Source organism: Panthera tigris, chromosome F3 (assembly GCF_018350195.1).
Source record: "Panthera tigris isolate Pti1 chromosome F3, P.tigris_Pti1_mat1.1, whole genome shotgun sequence".
NCBI classification, from domain to species: Eukaryota; Metazoa; Chordata; class Mammalia; order Carnivora; family Felidae; genus Panthera; species Panthera tigris.
In genome coordinates this window covers 66,226,793-66,245,608 of record NC_056678.1, presented here as the reverse complement: position 1 = coordinate 66,245,608, position 18,816 = coordinate 66,226,793, and the positions used below count along the sequence as shown (strand labels likewise).

At 50.5% G+C, this 18,816-nt stretch overlaps 1 protein-coding gene and 1 pseudogene across 1 annotated transcript; both read left to right on the top strand.

The window, feature by feature from the left end:
• Positions 1 to 240: 240 nt before the first annotated feature.
• LOC122235797 (T-cell surface glycoprotein CD1a-like) lies at positions 241 to 4,098 on the top strand. The gene is made up of 6 exons (XM_042975879.1): positions 241 to 759; positions 1,328 to 1,594; positions 2,272 to 2,550; positions 2,749 to 3,027; positions 3,360 to 3,450; positions 3,594 to 4,098. Exons 1-6 carry the CDS (start codon positions 699 to 701, stop codon positions 3,655 to 3,657), a joined length of 1,041 nt encoding a protein of 346 aa, XP_042831813.1. The 5' UTR covers positions 241 to 698; the 3' UTR covers positions 3,658 to 4,098.
• A 12,012-nt stretch (positions 4,099 to 16,110) lies between these two features.
• Positions 16,111 to 18,599, top strand: LOC102955905 (annotated as a pseudogene).
• Positions 18,600 to 18,816: the final 217 nt, after the last annotated feature.

Here is an 18,816-nt window from a genome sequence, read left to right as displayed (position 1 = left end):
TAGTTCATCTTCACAATTAAGGGAAGGCGACATTCCCTCAGCCATTGCTCTCTCTTCTTTTGCTAAATTCCTTCTGACAAAAACCTCCCATTTGTACCACTTCTGGGAGCCTCCCGCTTTCTTCCAGATGAGATGCTGCCTGACTAATGACTCACTCAACAACCAATTCGATCTTCAAATTAACCTGGTTGGTTTTGTTTTTTAACACAAGCAGTGACACGTCAGAGATGTGGATGGGCTGGGGCGGGGGTGAGACAGGGAAGGAAGTCCATGGGGAGTGACCCAAGGGCACGAGGGACAGGGTGACTGCAGGCTCCAGGGCTGGGTGCTGGGGAGCCATGTGTCTTCATGGGTTACTGTCTGGATGAGGAGAAAAGGCACGAGAGGTAGGGTCCCTTTTGCATGCCATGCAAGACTTGCTCCCCAGCACTTGAATTAGGGCCTCAGGGAGCAGGATGGAGGCTGGTGACAGGGAGAAGCTGGAAGCGGGAGAGGAGGGTCAGACCCGGAGGGGAAGTGAGAGTCTGAGTAGGTGTCCAGGGTTGAGGGCGGAGCCCATCTGCATTGTCGCAGAGACACAGGGCAGGCGTGTGTGTTGAGAAGGAAGTCAGAAGAGAGGGGCTGCGTGTGGGGAGGTTTGTGAGAACAGACACCAAAGACCCACTTTCGGAGAGAAAGAAAGAACATCTGCACATAAGATGCTGTTGTTGCAACTGGTGTTGCTCATGGTTCTTGTCCCAGGTGGTGACACTGACGACGGTGAGGACTCCCGGTGGGAGCATGTGTCTGTGTGTGTGTGGGGGTGTGCGCGCGCGCATGTGTGTCATATGTGCACACGTGTGCAAGTCTGTGCGTCCTGTGCAAGTGTGTACACATGTGTGCATATATGTGCTTGTGTGTTGCATGTGTGTATAAGTGTGTGCGTATAGGTCCCTGTGTGTGAGTCTCTGTGTCCGCATGTGTGTATGTATGTCTGTTTGCATATTTATCTATGTGTGTGCATACATGTATAAATCTGAGTGTGTGGGTGTGTCAGTGGGTTTGTGCACATACCTGTGTGTGCACTTGTGGTGTAGGTTCCCTGCCACACACCTGGGGAGTGAGGGATGTCAGCCTGGTTCCTTCTTGAGCGTCTCTGACCCCAGGTCCCTCTGCCCTTCTAAATGAAGGGTATGAAGCTCGGGACTCCCGGGCAGCACATGTCTCCAGAGAGAACTATGGCTCCCTGTCCTCCAGATTTTGGTGGCCTCCCTGGCACCTCAATTCTGCATTCTCTGTCCTTCCCAATGCCATTCTCTTCCTCAGTCTATCTGTTCCTGTGGCACAGATTTCCAGGAGCCAGTCTCCTTTCGAACCATCTTGACAACATCCTTTTACAACCATTCCTGGACACAAAATCTGGGCTCAGTTTGGCTGGATGAACTGCAGACTCATGGCTGGGACAGCAAGACGGGCGCTTTCAGTTTTCTGCGGCCCTGGTCCAGGAGCAACTTCAGCAATGAGGAGCTAATGGAACAAGAAAAGTCATTTTATACATTCTCCATCAGATTTCCTCTGATCTTTCAGGACCATGTCAGTGAATGGCAGCTTGAATGTGAGTTCAGTTCCCTCAGGGCAGGTGGGATAGAGGTGGCCGGTGTATGTGTCTTGAGTTTCTTTTTCCTCCAGGAAAGAGCCTCCACTGGCTTCTGAACCTCATATTCCCATCATAAAATGGAATCAAACCGTGTGTTCAGGGGGCAGAAACTAGGACTGATCTTGAAAAGCTGCATGTTCTCTGCTACTTCCCCTTGTCTCATTGACCTCAGGCTGTGCTCGAGTTTCTCCACTAGCTTCTCCTGTGATTACCCCATTCCCTGGCCTCTAGCCAGGCACATCCCTCTCCTTCACTGTGTGACAGATCCTTGAAATGTGCTTTTCTCCCCATTCAATCCCGTCAGCAAACTTTGTCTACGTGTTCCCTATACCCAGTGCTCTCCCTTCACCCTAGATGATTTTATCCCAGCTCTCCCACGAAGCTCTCCCCTGTTCTCTGCCCACATCCTTCCTGTTTCCCCTAAAACATTTGTTCCATCTCCAGTAATTTACCTCTACCTCTGTCTCCGGTGACCACCACTTCCCATCTGTCTGAACTTCCACTCAAACCAAACTTTGTTCCATTCCCTCCAATACGCTCAACTTCTCCCTCTGATTCACCCATCGTTGGCTTCTACTCACTTCATTTCATCTCTTTCCCTCCCCCTTCTTGTAACCCAGAGCCTCCCTTTTCAGATCCCTTTCAGGTACAGGTGGCAAAAGGCTGTGGGCGACATGTTGGGGAACGGTCAGTAGGCTTCATGATGATTGCATATGAAGGATCAGATCTCGTGAGCTTCCAGAACACGTCATGGTGGCCATCTCCAAAGGGAGGAAGGAGGGCTCAGCAGGTCTCCAAACTATTCAATCAGGAACATGTGGACAACTTACAGCTACAAGCATGTGTTAGTGATGTCTGCCCCCGTTACCTCTTGGGTCTTCTTGATGCAGGAAAGGAAGATCTTCAGCGACAAGGTCAGTCCTGCTTCTTCTTTCCAAGAATTCTCAATCTGCAGTCATACATTTGCACCATTTCCTCAAATTCAGGGGAGAAGGGGGCAAGGGAGAGAGGTGATGATGGTGATAGGTTTCTAGAGGTGGAAAGATGTGTGTATCTAAAGTGATGTGAAAATCTACCTTCTCAGTCTGAGAATTCCTGTCCTGTCTCTGCAGTGAGGCCAGAAGCCTGGCTGTCCACTGGCCCCAGTCCCAGTCCTGGTCGTCTGCTCCTTGTGTGCCACGTCTCTGGTTTCTACCCAAAGCCAGTGTGGGTGACGTGGATGCGGGGTGAGGAGGAGCACCAGGGAACCCGGCGAGGTGACATCTTGCCCCATGCTGATGGGACATGGTATCTTCAGACGTCCTTGGATGTGGAAGCCAGAGAGGCAGCTGGCCTGTCTTGCCGAGTGAGACACAGCAGTCTAGGAGGCCAGGACATGGTCCTCTACTGGGGTGAGAAAGGGTAGGGGTCCAGCTGGGAAAAGGGGTGGGTGGTCCTGAAGCAGAGCAGGAGAGTGAGATGAAATATTTGGGATTCTGGGGACTCCAGACCATAAAGGACAGAAATGTAAGAACCCAAGAAATGGAGAGCTGAGGGTGAGGGTCCTATGGATGTGGGAGGAAGTAAAGGGTTGGGTGAAGTCCATCACTGAACAGGGATGGGAAAAGAGAAAGAGGAAGGGTGGTTGGTGAGACAGAGGGTGACGGGAGCAAAAGGGACCAGGAAGGTGCAGGTCAACCCGGGGTGGATGGGAAATGACACCCTCTGTGCACCAAACCCACAGAGCAGCACCGCCCCGTGGGCTTGGTCTTCCTGGCGGTGGTCGTGCCCCTGGTGCTTCTGGCAGGTCTTGCGTTCTGGCTCTGGAAGCGCTGGTAAGTCTGGAACCACCTTCCTGCTCTTTCCCAACTATGTCCCCACCTTTCTGTCTGTCCTCAGCCCTCCTCCTCACCACGCCGTTTCCCCTGGAGTCCTCACCTCCACCTGCTGCAGAGCATTTCCAATCTGTTCCTCCCAGGAAATCACACTGGAGACCTCAGTGCACTGGCCTCCCAGCCAGCCCAGGACCAGGACGTCCCTGAACCCAGCTCAGATGATGGACTTGCAAGTCTCTGTGTGCAGCTTTTGTCTTTTCTTTCTGCCCAGTGATCAGTTGTCAAGACGAGGAAAGTGTAATTTAGCAGAATTTGTTGTTCTGACCTGATTCTGGGGCTTAAATATCAAAAGTATCTTAGAGTAAAATGAAGTCCCAGAAACCTCCATGAGCCACCTCCTGCAGTGAGCCGTCCCTTCTTCACAAGTCAAGAAATTTTTGCTTGGCGGGAATTAGCCCCACGTTTTCCTGCACTTGCAAATCTATTCCTGACTCCCAGCCCTTGTTACCAACAGTTAGGGTCCTTTCCTTTCTTATTCTTAGGACTTTAGAGATGAGGTCCATGTCTTTTTAATATTTGTATCCTTGGCAAGGAATCTCCCCTGCATGGAATATGCCCTCAATAAAATCTGTGTTGAAGTTTTGTCAATATCATAGGTTTTTCTTTTTCTTTTGCCTCGTGACATGGTTGTAGTAGTTGAGACATTTGCACATGTGGACATTCACGGAAAATAACGTTGAGGATGGGAGAGGTGGCAAAGGTGAACATTATTGGGAAAGGGAGAGCAAATTATGGGACTTCCCCAAACTTCTCTCCTAAATTAGACTTGTTGACTGGTTCTCTAGGGTCCAGTCCACCTTGTCACCCTCGCATGGCCACCATGCGGTGTTTGGTTGGTTGACTCCACCCCCAGGTGTAGCCCTGGGCTCCGATCACCTTGAGTCTCTCAGGAGAAAGTATCCTTGACAATGTGACAGGATGACGGATGGGCAGGTTACATCAAGTTCAGGCCAAGACAGAAGCTACTTGTCCTTGGTCAGAGTGAGGGTTCAGGGCTAGACGCCTGGTCCAGGTGGCTCAGGTCACAGGCATTATGACTCTTGTGGTCAACGGCAGGGAAAGAGATGGTGTCTCTTGTCCTGGATAATAAGGTTGGAGATATGAAGCCTGAAACAACTACAACCCATTTTTCAGCATCAGGGAAGCAAGGCTGAGGGTGACACCTTCATGCAAGAAGGGTGAGAAGTTGCACACGTGAACTTTTCCAAGAGAGTGGATCCGAAGCGTTCTCATGGCGAGAATGAGAAGAAAAGAAAAGAAAGAGAAAGGAGAGCATCCAGATGGGAGCTGGTGGTTGTGTTGCCTGCTGTGCTTGTGGGCCTCGTGTCACCATGGGCACACACACCACACATCAAGTGTGTACTTCATTTTATGCTCTTTAGAGAGAACAGAGTTTATTGCTCAACAATGAAAAGTATTCAAATGTGGGAGGAATGCTACATAAAATATCGATTTTCATGGTTTGCTTGAATGCAAGCTTTCTTGACCAATTCTTCATTTTCTTAAAAAATGCTGCATGGCACACCGGAGGCTCTGCAGCTACGCACGGAGGCATTCGTATCCAGCTCCCGACACGCCCCGTGTGCACTGGGCTCCCGAAGTTCTTCAGGCCGTCGTCTCTGAGAAGTTGTTGGAAGACGTTCATCAGGAGGACCTTTGTTCATGTTACGTCGTAGTCTCTGCTGCTCCTGTTAGTGCCGGCGGGGGTCCACGTGGCCCATCGTGCCTCCCAGCTTTCCTCCCTGGCTGGTCAGGAAGCCGCATGCTGTACAAAGGTACAATTTTCATTTAAAACGTTTTAAATATTTTTTATTTATTTTTGAGAGACAGAGAGAGACAGAGAGAGACAGAGAGAGAGAGACAAAGTTTGAGTGGGGAGGACCAGAGAGAGAGGGAGATAGAATCCGAGATAGACTCCAGGCTCTGAGCTGTCAGTACAGAGTCGGACACAAGGCTCAAACTCATGGACGGTGAGATCATGACCTGAGCTGAGATCAGGCACTTAACAAACTGAGCCTCCCAGGCACCTCCCCCCCCCCCCCCCAATTTTCATTTGTGATCATACTTCATTGAAGCCAGAAAGAGCAGCCACAATGAAACCAAAACATCAGGAAACTGAAGGCAGACACACAGACCCACAGAAGGGACTGGAGCCCCAACAACCCTGGGCTTCTCAGTTCCGTCAGCTGATATATTCCCAGTATGTCTTCAGCTCCACAGGGTGGATTTCTGTCTTTTGTGACTGGACACTCCTCTCTGATGGATGTGGATGTGGTCCATGGGGAGGTTGGGCTAATGTCTCTTTTTCTTGCAATGTTTTTCCTCACTTCTCTCTTCCTCTCCCTGAGTTCTTGAAAATATTCCTTTTCTTGCCTGCTTGCCTTTTTCTTCATGTGTCCTCATCTGTCACACTCTTACCCTGTCTTGCTTGGTAATCCTGACATCTGGATGAGGCCCCATCCTGGGTGTTCTCATGGGCTTCTAACAAACCACTGGTCGGGAATCCATTGCTGGTTCTGCTGGTGAGTAAGTGACTGGTAAAAATTCACTCCATGGTTTTCCTACGGATGACAGACAAGCTGCACCAGCCTCCATGAAGCAGGAAATGTTGTGACAATGGCAGTTAAATCCTCAAAGGGCAGAAAATTTTCCATGGATTTCCTTTACATACAATATGTTCATTTTTTCCTTCCTACCCTCCTCCCTCTCTTCCTCCCTTCCTCCCTTCCTCCTTTCCTCCCTCCTCCCTTCCTCTCTCCCTTTTTCCCTTCTTTCCTTCCTTCCTTCCTTCCTTCCTTCCTTCCTTCCTTCCTTCCTTCCTTCCTTCCTTCCTTCCTTCCTTTCTTCCTTCCGTTATGCCCAGAATTCACGATCCCCAAAGACCACCAGTGAGCCGAGTCCGATGCATAAGGAAAGAGCCTTTATTCGAGCTAGCTCGAGCTCAATCCCCTACCTGCACCGATGCAGTGGTGAGATGCTGGAGAGAGCCAGTGAGTTTCAAAAGCACAAAGGTTTTATAGGAGTCTAGGGGCAGATGGTGAGGTAATGGTTGTGGCCTTAGCTGATTGGCTGGAGAAGGGTTGTGGCCTCAGCCAATTGGCTGGGGAAGGGTCAGAGTCCCGATATGCAGGTTGCTGGGTGTGTTTTGATCGGGAAATTTGAACAGGTGAGTGGGAGGTTACTCAAGGGAAGGAGGCCTGGTCTGAGGTTTCTGCAAGTTTCCCGGAAAGGGGGCCATGTCGGGGACACAGTCACTCAAGGTGGAGGACACAGAACAAGATGGAGTCGGCCAGCATAGGTCCGCTCTTTCATTCCCCCTTATCATGTAGCTTACCGACCCAGTCATGGGACTGGCTGCATTTCTATTTTGTCCTCTTCTGTTATTAGGGGCTCGCACTTAGCACGGAGGGCCATTAGTTTGATGGACTCCACACGGTCCCTGACAAACCGGACCAGTCTGTTGATTATACAGGGTTCAAGGGTTGCTAGTATGAGCAGGATGGCGAGGGGTCTGGCAAGGGCCGAGATGAGGGTAGTTAACCAGGGAGACCAGTTGAACAAAGACTCGTATGGGGACTGAGATTGTTCTCTCTCTAACTTCCGTTTTTGCAGCCCTTCCCTTATGAGGGCCATAGATTCTTTTACGACTCCCCAAGTGATCAACATAGAAGCAACATTCTTCCCCTAGGGCTGCACAGAGTCCTCCTTGCTGCAGGAATAATAAGTTTAATAACCTTCTGTTTTGGAGTACTACTTCTGATAAGGAAGTAGGGGATTCCTGTAAATGAGAAATTGATTTTTCAATTCTTTCTATGTCTAAGTCATGGCTGCCCTTAGGGTTCCATAGTTTTTGTCCTGGATGATGAGTGAGGATATTCCGGTCCCCGCACCCGCTAATCCCAATCCCAAGAGCACAGCCAGAGTTAAGGTTGTAATAGGCTCTCTTTTACTTTGGGGGTTAGCAGAGCCTAACCTGTTAAGTATTTCTCCCCCCAAATGGTACACTAACTTGGGGATCAACTGCACGTGTATGCAGAAGCTTTCTTTCGAGGAGTTAAGGACCTGGGAGTGGACACAGGGAGTAAGGGCGTTGGAACAGGCCCACCATGCATTTTCTGGGGGAGTAGATACACTGTCTCCCTGGGGACTGTTTGGGTTTCATTACAGAGATGTGACTGCTTGGGGGGTACGTGGCCTATACAAGTGCTTTGCCCCGTTACTGCCTGGAGGGTTAGTCTTGCAGTAGCCTGCTGCCATCTGCAGGAGCTAGAGTTGGAGGCTGTTGTATAATTGCCTTTAATGGCAATACCTTCGTAATATGGGGGCCAGACATCTAGACAGAGCCAACAGGCCTTGGTCAGGTCGGGCCTAGAAGTGTTTAGTACCTGGTATGCTCTGACAACCGTGCTCCACAGGAGGTCTGCATCAGATAGTAAGTTGTGACCCAGGGCAGGAGATGCAGGTGACTCTCTAGTAGGGACAGGGGATGTGGAGGGCCGTGTGGCTGGGGCCTGGGTGTTTCTGGGAGTGGCCGTCCGGGTGGGGGCAGGTTGGGGAACTAGTACTTGGTTGGGTCCTACCCTCGTGGTGGACTGCTGGGTAAGGGGAGTCGCTTGCATTCAGAGGGTAAATAATGCTCCCTTGTCTTTGGCTCCCGACCTAACCCGGTCTTATATCCTGAGTCCCCATGTTTTTCCACTCTCCCATCCTGTTGTTTTTTTTACCTTGGCTTCTAAAGGATATAACTATGGGATTACCGCGCCCCCAGACATATGGTTGTTGGGGGCCACTGGGCCGCTTTACCACGATGAGATCTCTGGTGCGTGGTGGGGTCCACCAGATGTGGCCCATCGAGACACATGACCAGGGGGCGCAAAAATAGTCCGCCACATCCCTGCATGTGCTCGAGCGAGAGTGGCCGGGGCAGACATAGAAATAAAGGTTCTGTGCATGGAATCTGGGGGCGTATGGTGACAAGGGGAACAGAGTTTGGAGATCTACACAAAGTTCTGGGAACCAAGTGTCCCTGGGGTGGCTCTGGGAAGTCTGATTAAGTATTGTCCCTGAGCTGGTGTCTATGATCTGCCAGGTGATGTTTTGGGGGGCATGGGGACTCTCGGCAGCATGAGCAGTGCCAAACAGAGCTAACAGAGTTACCAAATTAGGTGGGTTGAATGCGTTGTAGCTTGAGCTTGAGCGGGTTGTGTTGGTCCCAATTGACAGCCCATCGCGTGACGAAGTCCTTCCGGATCGAGGAGGGGTCCGCTGGCCGAACGTGGGTGTGATGGACCCAGGTCGCGATGCCGTCTACTTTGAGAGCAGTGGGGGTTGTCAGCACCATGATGTAGGGTCCCTTCCAGGGCGGCTCGAGGGTCTCTTGGTGGTGCCTCTTGACGTAGACCCAGTCTCCCAGCCTGTACTGAAGAGGTGTCGGGGTTGGGCCAGCCTCATAGATGGCACGGAGGCGTGACCAAATGTCCTCGTGCGCCCTCTGGAGCCCTCTCAAGGAAAGAAAAAGTTCTTGATCTTTAAACTCAGCAAGAAGGTTGGGAATAATAGGGGGTGGCCTGCCAAACATGATCTCGTAGGGAGTAAAACCCAGAGTGTAAGGAATGTTTCTAACCCGGTAAAGGGTGTACGGTAGGAGGGTCACCCAGTCCCCGCCAGTCTCCATGGTTAATTTGGTAAGGGTTTCTTTTAGGGTTCTATTCATTCTTTCTACCTGTCCTGAGCTCTGGGGCCTATAAGCACAAGGTAATTTCCAGTTTGCCCCCACCGCCTTGGCTACTGCCTGTGTTACCTGCGAGATAAAGCTGGTCCATTGTCTGATCCTATCATGGCAGGAAAACCATACCTGGGTAAAATGTCTTCCAGTAGCTTCTTAGCCACCATCTGAGCCGTTTCATGCTTGGTTGGGTATGCCTCCACCCAGCCAGAGAAGGTGTCTGTAAATACTAAAAGATATTTATAACCATACTTTCCTGGTTTGACTTCAGTGAAGTCGACTTCCCATTGGGCTCCCGGTCTGGTGCCTCTGAGCCTGGTTCCTTTATTTGATGTGGCTTTCGCGTTGGTGAGTTGGCAAGTCTTGCAGGCAGATACAACTTGCTCTATTTTGGTGTCCTGTTGGTGCATCTTGATTCTGGCATGTCGGATTAAGTCTTTTAATTTTCGGGCCCCCATGTGAGTAGACTGATGCATGTGCTCTAATACTGAGACTCCGAGCTGGTCTGGCAGCACGAGCTCCTTGTTAGGTGTATACGACCATCCCTTTATCTCCTGGGCCATGGGGAGTTTCTTGATCTGCTGTAGCTCCTCCTGGGAGTATTTGGGCTGGTGTGGTAAAACTGGGTCTCCCGGGTCTGGTAGTTGTATGGTCATGGTGGGGACTAAAGTAAGGGCTACTGCCTTGGCTGCCTGGTCAGCCTTTTGATTACCTCTAGCTACCGGGTTATCAGTTTTCTAGTGCCCTTGGCAGTGGATAATGGCTAGCTTGGCAGGAAGCCATAAGGCCGTAAGCAGGTCAAGTATCTCCTGTTTATTTTTTATAGTCTGTCCTTCTGCTGTCAGTAACCCCTCTCCTGATAAATTGCCCCATGAATATGAGCTGTGGCAAACGCATAACAGCTGTCTGTGTAGATGTTAAGCCGTTTTCCAGCTCCCAGCGTCAGCGCCTTGGTGAGGGCTATGAGCTCTGCTCGCTGGGCTGACATTCCAGAGGGTAGAGCCTCCACCCATATGGTGTCCGTTTCGGTGACCACCGCTGCACCCGCATACCTGTGTCCGGCTCGTACAAAGCTGCTACCATCAGTGAACCAAGTAGCCTGGGCATCAGGGAGGGGCCGGTCGGTCAGGTCTGTCCAGAATCCATGTACTTGTTCCAGGATTCCCGCACAGTCATGTAGTGGAGCACCTAGGTCAGGATCGGACAGCAGGGTTGCAGGATTGAGGGCCGCACTGGGGTGGAACCGCACCCACGGAAGGTTGAGTAGGAGGCTCTGGTAATGAGTCATACGTGTGTTGCTCATCCATCTATCAGGAAGCTGTTTCAGGACCCCTTCAATGGCGTGTGGGGTAGTGATCCAGATCTCCTGTCCTAGGGTCAGTTTGTCTACATCCTTGACTAGGAGTGCTGTCGCCGCAATAATTCTTAGGCATGGCGGCCAGCTGGCAGCCACTGGGTCTATCTTCTTGGACAGGTAAACCACTGGGCGGTTCCAGGGGCCTAAGGCTTGAGTTAGAACCCCTTTTGCTATTCCCTTATGTTTGTCTACAAAGAGGTGGAAGGGCTTCGTAATGTCTGGCAGGCCCAGGGCTGGGGCACTTAGGAGAGCTTTTTTAACCGATTAAAGGCAGTTTCTTCTTTTTCAGCCCATTTAAATGTTTCCCCCTCTTTGGTAGCTTCATATAGGGGCCTGGTGATCTCAGCAAAACCTGGAACCCAGAGGCGGCAGTAGCCGGCCGATCCTAGGAATTCTCTTACTTCTCTTCGGGAGGTGGGAGTAGGGATCTTTAGGACAGTTTCTTTTCTGGCATCTGATAGCCGCCACTGTCCGCCCTCCAGGATATATCCCAAGTAACTTACCCTCTCCCTGCATATCTGAGCCTTCTTCGCGGATGCCCGGTACCCTAAGGCCCCCAGGGTAGCCAGCAGGTCCTGGGTCCCTCGCTCACAGTCTTTGGCCATGTCGGCAGCAATCAAGATGTCATCTATGTACTGTAGAAGGGTGAGGCCAGGGTACTCCCTTCTGTACACACCCAGGTCCTCGTGTAGTGCCTCGTTGAAGATGGTGGGTGAATTTTTGAATCCCTGAGGCAGTTGTGTCCAGGTGAGTTGCCCACTGTAGCCCTCCTCCGGATCATGCCACTCGAAGGCGAACAGGGGTTGACTCTGGGGTGCCAGCGGCAGACTGAAGAAGGCGTCCTTTAAATCTAGTACAGTATACCAGACCCTGGAGGGCGCCAAGGGGCTCAAGAGAGTATATGGGTTGGGAACAGTTGGGTGTAAGTCCGTGACCCTCTTATTTACTTCCCGGAGGTCTTGTACCGGTCGGTAGTCATTTGTGTGAGGCTTTTTGACTGGCAGTAGGGGGGTGTTCAGGCAGACTGGCAAGGAACTAGTATCCCTAGGCTTCGTAGTCTCTGGTTGTGTGGCTGGATCCCCTTCTGGGCCTCCTGAGACATGGGGTATTTTTTGATCCTTACCTTCTGCTGTGTTGAAATCCCACTGGGGCCAAGTTAAGGGGAAGGAGGCATCTATCTGAGCCTGGTTGGTGGTGGGATTCCTGTCTGCACCCGGAACTAGTTTTCGGGCCTCATTGAGGATTCTTTCTCTTTCTTCAGTCGTGAACAGGACCTGCAAAGGCTGCTGGCAATCGTCCCACGTGGGCTGATGGGTAAAAAGAACAGAGTCTAATAGATCAATAAGCCCTGCCGGTTTCTCGGAAAACTTAGGATTCTGAGCTTTCCAATTGTAGAGGTCACTAGTGGCGAAAGGCCAATAGTGATGGGGCTGATTCCCCTCCGCGTCTGGGGGTCTGGTGGCTCGCGGGGGCAGAATAGTGGAGTCGGCGGCGGAGGCGGATTGCTCCCTCTGAGCCCTTTGTCTGGTAAAGGGCGGGCTTCCCACTGGAGCATTTCCACCTCCCGCTCTCAGAACAGCGTCTGCCTCCCCCGGAGGGGGAGGATGGTGTTCTTCCAGCATCCTAGGGGGGTTATATGGGGGAGGAAAAATTAATTCGCCTTCAGTCCTCCTCCCCGTCGGACAGGGTAGAGGGGTATTAAAGGTTGGGTAAGACTTTTCTTGTTCTCCTTCTTCTCTGTCCCCTGCAAAGCGAGAATGGGTTTTGGCTCCGGAGGGAGCGGGGCTAGGAAGGGCTTAAGCCAAGAGGGTGGGTCTTTTACAAGGTCCCGCCAAGTGATAATGTAAGGGAGCTGATCAGGATGGCCAGTCTTAGGCAGAGAGATGATACCCCTGACTTGGTGGATGGTAGGGAGGTCTCGAACGTTCCCTCTGGTGGCCATCCAACATTGAAAGCTGGCCACTCACTAGAACAAAAAACCTGCCACCGACCCTTTCGGACTTCCACACTGAGGTTGTTAGCTCTTCCTCTCACATCCTTAAAGTGATCAATAATAATACTTAGAGGAGCAGTCTGAGTCTGTCCCATAACGTCCGTCCAGTAAGTCCACAGAACAAAACAGAGAAACACAGAAACAAACAGAGGGCCCCTACAGACAGTCTTCCAACTCCGTGGAAGCAAAACTGAAAGCTAGACGATGGTCTCGTGCTGACTGGCGGGAGCGACCCGCCTCGTCTCAGACCTTTGAGGGCAATCCACGTCCCTCCAGAAGGGAGGATTGGAACGTCTTCCGAAACTCCTGGCCCGTGGTCCTCCAGTGCATCCACTTAGACCATGCCAGACACTACCAGAATTTCAGAAATGAGCTCACACAGAAAAGACGGAACGAACATACACTAACCGTGGCCAGTCAGGCTCTCCGGGTGGGGGGTCCCTCGGGGGTCTTGGGGATCCCAGACGAGCCCCCAAATGTTATGCCCAGAATTCGCGATCCCCAAAGACCACCATGGAGCTGTGTCTGATGCAAAAGCAAAGAACCTTTCTTTGAGCTAGCTCGAGCTCAATCCCCTACCTGCACCGACGCAGCGGTGAGATGCCGTAGAGAACCAGCGAGTTTCAAAAGCACAAAGGTTTTATAGGGGTCTAGGGGCAGTTGGTGAGGTAATGGTTGTGGCCTTAGCCGATTGGCTGGGGAAGGGTCGTGGCCTCAGCCGATTGGCTGGGGAAGGGTCGTGGCCTCAGCCGATTGGCTGGGGAAGGGTCGTGGCCTCAGTCGATTGGCTGGGGAAGGGTCGGAGTCCCATTATGCAGGTTGCCGGGCATGTTTTGATCAGGAAGTTTGAACAGGTGAGCAGGAGGTTACTCAAGGGGAGGAGGCGTGGTCTGAGGTTTCTGCGATTTTCCCGGAAAGGGGGCCATGTCGGGGACATAGTCACTCAAGGTGGAGGACACAGAACAAGATGGAGTTGACCTGCATAGGTCCGCTCTTTCACCTTCCTCCCTTCCTCCCTTGCTTCCTCCCTCCCTCCCTTCCTTTCTCCTGTCCTCCCTCCCTCCCTTTCTCCCTCCCTCCCTCCCTTCTTTCCTCCCTCCCACCCTCATTCCCTCCCTCTGTTCCTCCCTTCCTTCTTTCCTTCCTTCCTTCCTTTCTTCCTTTCTTCATGACTTCCTCAGCTTTTCCTGTTTGTATGGTAAACATATTCTCTGAGACTGGTTTCAAAACATATGAGAAGCAGCTTGTGCCCAGATATTTAAGATATAATGAATAATATTGTCCTCCAAGCTTTTATTTTATTTATTTTTTGATGTCTATATTTAATCATCCAGAGGTAAACTTCAGAACTCTTAAAATAAGAAAATTTCACCTTATAAACTTGACCAATAATTGCTTTATTAAATGATCCATGAATCGCACATCACCCCATTTGGCACAGAGGTGGGCACTCAGAGAGGTTGTACAAATGAAGGTTTTTATAGGGGGAGGGTGGGGCCGGGGAATTAGCAGCAAATGAGAAGCCTTCCAGGAGTCAGACCTGCTTTCTTGGGGGAAGAACAATGTGCGTGTCTTATCATCAGGGGCTGGAGAGGACGCAGGAGACAGACCCATTGCTCTATGGAAAGAAAACTTTCCTGCCTGTCTGGGTAAGAATACATTTCTGGGGTTGTGAAATTTGTTCAATTGGGTATGAAGTCCCAGGGTGGGAACTCGGTTTATGACATTCTTTTGGGTCTGAGATTTTCTTTTTCAAATAGGATGTGGCTCAAGGCTATGTATCTTCATCGTCTTGTCCCCCCACCAGCAGGAGCTGCCCTTGGTTCCCTGATGGCTGGTCTGCTTGGGACAGAGAGGGGGACACTACCTCTGCTCTGGTCCAGTCCCATCCTCAGCCAGGTGCTTTGTGTTTCAGTTTGGGGACTGGGCCTTCCGAGAGTTCCCCCTTTGCCTCAGAAGATGGAGCCTCTTAGTCTGGGACAAGGTGTGTTCCTGTCCCTTCCCCCACTGCCCCTCCCCCCACGTGCAGAGTGGCTCACTGTGCCCTGAGGTAGTGGGGCTCCCTGCCCTTCCCACACCCAGTGAAGGCTCCTTTCTGTGTGGGGAATAGTAGCCTTCCAGCCTTTTTCAGGAGGGAGCTGCTGTCAGACCTCAGGCTTGTACCACCAGAAAGCAGCTCTCTGGTCCATATCCTGGTCTCCATTCCATCTGGAACCCCTGGGAGGTTGGTGGGCAAAATCCTGGAGATACAGTGAATTTCCTGAGTCTGTGACTCTCAGGACCTCCCAGGACTCTGCTTGCTTTCAGTCAATTGTTAGCAATTGTAGCTGAATTATTCCTTCTGGCTTATAGAACCTCTGGCATCTGTCCCAGGTAAGCAAGGGTTTGCATGCCCTATTTTTCTGATGAGTCTGTATTTCTCTGGTATTTACGTTAACAAGTTGCTCTGATCCTTCTGCTCTGATGGACTCAGGAGAAGCCATTTTGATTATCCAGCCTTTCAAAATCTTAAGTGTGGGAGTGAGCTCTTCTTTCTGCATTCCAATCTGAACATTCCAAAAAATATTGTCTATCTCTCATTAGCCTGAGGTTATTTCTGCTTACCGGTCAACCAAAAAATAACAAGACCAATAGCCCAAACACATTATCTGGAAGATATAAAGCACAAACAAATACTTAAGAGCCTTTAAACACTTAAGAACACCAAGGAGGTAGAAGGTCAGCGTGTCCATCACGGCCAACTCATGATAAGACAAGCATGGAACATTCTAGCAGGAACAGTAGGAAGGGAATCTGGATACATGATTCCAGAACACTCTATTAAGTCCACACACTATGAATTCCCATGATTTCTCATTGTAGATTTGCCGTAGGACCCTCTGTGTGAACTTCATGGTTATTAGCATATGCTTGCATCCAAAAGAAAATGGGCAAGATTCTCATTTCATCAGGTCAGATTACAGCCACCACTTTTTGATTCTTCAAAGATCTTTATGTCGAAGAAGTCCATAATCTTAAGAATGATTTGATGCCTGAAGTGAATTATTCAATCATTCAGAGATAATCGTTGGGCACCTACCACTTGCCAGGCCCCGTTGGATGTTGAGATCCGGGTAGAAACACTGAGTCCAGATTGTGAGAGGGCAAACACCAGCAAGGGTCACCACTTGAGTAAATATTGTTTCCAGCAGATTTGTTTTAGTCTAGAGTCTGCACGTTAAAAGTCAGCACACCAAAATGTATAGTTCATCTTCACAATTAAGGGAAGGTGACATTCCCTCAGCCATTGCTCTCTCTTCTTTTGCTAAATTCCTTCTGACAAAAACCTCCCATTTGTACCACTTCTGGGAGCCTCCCGCTTTCTTCCAGATGAGATGCTGCCTGACTAATGACTCACTCAATACCACCAATTCGATCTTCAAATTAACATGGTTGGTTTTGTTTTTTAACACAAGCAGTGACACGTCAGAGATGTGGATGGGCTGGGGCGGGGGTGAGACAGGGAAGGAAGTCCATGGGGGTGTTCCAAGGGCACGAGGGACAGGGTGACTGCAGGCTCCAGGGTGGGTGCTGGGAACTGTGTGTTTTCATGGGTTACTGTCTGGATGAGGAGAAAAGGCACGAGAGGTAGGGTCCCTTTTCCATGCCACACAAGACTTGGTCCCCAGCACCTGAGTTAGGACCTCGGGAAACAGAATGGAGGCTGGTGACAGGGAGAAGCTGGAAGCCGAGAGGAGGGTCAGACCCAGAGGGGAAGTGAGAGTCTGAGTAGGTGTCCAGGGTTGAGGGCGGAGCCCATTTGCATTGTCGCGGAGACTCAGGGCAGGCGTGTGTGTTGAGAAGGAAGTCAGAAGAGAGGGGCTGCGTGTGGGGAGGTTTGTGAGAACAGACACCAAAGACCCACTTTCGGAGAGAAAGAAAGAACATCTGCACATAAGATGCTGTTGTTGCAACTGGTGTTGCTTAAGATTCTTGTCCCAGGTGGTGACAGTGATGATGGTGAGGACGGTGGCCCTGCTCAGAGAGTGTATGTGTGTGTGATGTGTCTGCATGTGTGTGTAAGTATGTATGAGTATGTGTGTGTAGGTGTCTGTGTGTGCGTGTCTGTGAGTCTGCATTTCCATGTTTATATGTATGTCTAGGTGTATGCATTTGCGTGTGACTCTCAGTGTGTGTGCACATTTGTGCACTTGTGCCCGTGTGTATGGACACTCGTGGTGCAGTTCCCCAGCACATACCTGGGGAGTGTGGGATGTCAGCTTCCTTCCTTCCTGAGAATCCCTGACCACAGGGCCCTCTGTCTTTTGAATAATGGGTGGCAAATTCGGGGCTCTGGGGCAGCACATGTCTCCAGAGGGAACTATGGCTCCCTGTCCTCCAGATTTCAGTGCCCCTCCCCGGCACCTTTCTTCTGCATTCTCTCTCCTTCTGAATGCCCTCCTTTTCTTGGTCTATCTGTTCTTCTGGCACAGGCTTCCACGAGCCCATCTCTTTTTGAACCATGTTGACAACATCTTTTTCTAACCATTCCTGAACACAAAATTCTGGGCTCCGCTTGGCTGGAAGAGCTGTAGGTTCATGGCTGGGACAGCAAGACTGGCACTGTCATTTTCCTGCGGCCCTGGTCCAATGGCAACTTCGGTAACAAGAAGCCGATGGAACATGAAAGGAAATTTCATACATGCTAACTTAGATTTCCTCTGATATTTCAGGACCATGTCAGGTAATGGCAGCTTGAATATGTGTTGTGATCCCTCAGGGCAGGTGGATGAAAGTGGCAGGTGTGTGTGTTTCCTTCAGTTTCTTCTTCCTCCAGGAAAAAACCTCCACTTGCTTCTGACTCTCATGTCTCCCCATCATAAACCTGAATCACACCAGCCTGGGTAGGGAGCAGAAGCCAGAGCTTGATCTTGAAAAGCTTCATGTTTTCTGCTACTTCCCTTCCTCTCATTGAACTTAGGCTGTGCTCTCATGTCTCCAAGTTGTGTCCCCTGTAACCACCCCTTTCCATGGCCTCCATTCAGATACCTTCTAGTCCTTCCCTCTGTAACTGATCCTTGAAATTTGCATTTTTCCCCATTTAATCCCCTCAGTGGCCTCTGTCTATGTGTTCCCTGTACCCACGGCCCTCCCTTAACTTTGGGTGGTTTTATCCCAGCTCTCCTGTGGAACCCTTCCCTGTTCTCTGTCCACACCTCTCCTATCTCTCCTCCAACAGTTGTTCCTTCCTCAATTATTGACTTCTTCCCCTCTGTATGATCCTCCATTCAAACCAAACTTGGCTCCATTCCGTCCAATACCCTCAACTTCTCCCTCGGCTTCAGCCATCCTTGGCTTCCACTCATCTCATTTCATCTCTTTCCCTCCCCTTTCCTGTAACTCACAACCTCTCTTCCCCAGATCCCCTTAAGGTATAGCTGTCAGGAGGCTGTGAGTTGCACTTTGAAGAAGCATCACTAGGCTTCATGTGGATTGTGTTTCAAGGATCAGATCTCATGAGCTTCCAGAACACGTCATGGTGGCCATCTCCAAAGGGAGGAAGGAGGGCTCAGGAGGTCTGCAAAGTATGCAATCAGTTCCATGTGCTACACTTAAGAATACAAGCACACATCAATGACATCTGCCCCTGTCTCCTCTTGGGTCTTCTTGACACAGAGAAGGCATATCTCCAGCAACAAGGTCGGTCCTGCTCCCTCCCTCCTAGCATTTTCTCTCCCTGCTCATAAATTTGCAACATTTTCTCAACTTCAGAAGAGAAGAGGCCAAGAAGGAGAGATGATGGTGCCAGGTTTCGAGAGGTGGAAAGATGTGTATCTTAACTGATGTGAACATCTTCCCTCTCAGTCTGAGAACACCTGTCCTGTCTCTCCAGTGGGGCCAGAGGCCTGGCTGCCCAGTAGCCACAGTCCTGGTCCTGGCCATCTGCTTCTGGTGTGCCACATCTCCAACTTCTACCCAAAGCCATTGTGGGTGACATGGATAGGGGTCAGCAGGAGCAACAGCACACTTGGTGAGTCAGTGTAGAATTCAGTGATTCATCGCTGACACACAACAACCAGCGCTCATCGCAAATGCCCTATTTAATGCCTATTACCCATCTAGCCCATCTCCCACCCATCTTCCTCCATCAATCCTCAGTTTGTTCTTTTTCGTAAAGAGTGTCTTATGGTTTGTTTCCCTGTTTTTTCTTTTTTCTTCCTTCCCATATGTATGTCTGTTTTGTCCACAAGT

What these genes read in the sequence shown, in the direction of transcription:
- LOC122235797 (XM_042975879.1), top strand. Translation starts at nt 699, where the DNA reads ATGCTGTTGTTGCAACTGGTGTTGCTCATGGTTCTTGTCCCAGGTGGT. An exon ending in GGAAGATCTTCAGCGACAAG is followed by an intron (nt 2,551 to 2,748) that starts GTCAGTCCTGCT and finishes CTGTCTCTGCAG; the next exon opens with TGAGGCCAGAAGCCTGGCTG. An exon ending in GGACATGGTCCTCTACTGGG is followed by an intron (nt 3,028 to 3,359) that starts GTGAGAAAGGGT and finishes CCAAACCCACAG; the next exon opens with AGCAGCACCGCCCCGTGGGC.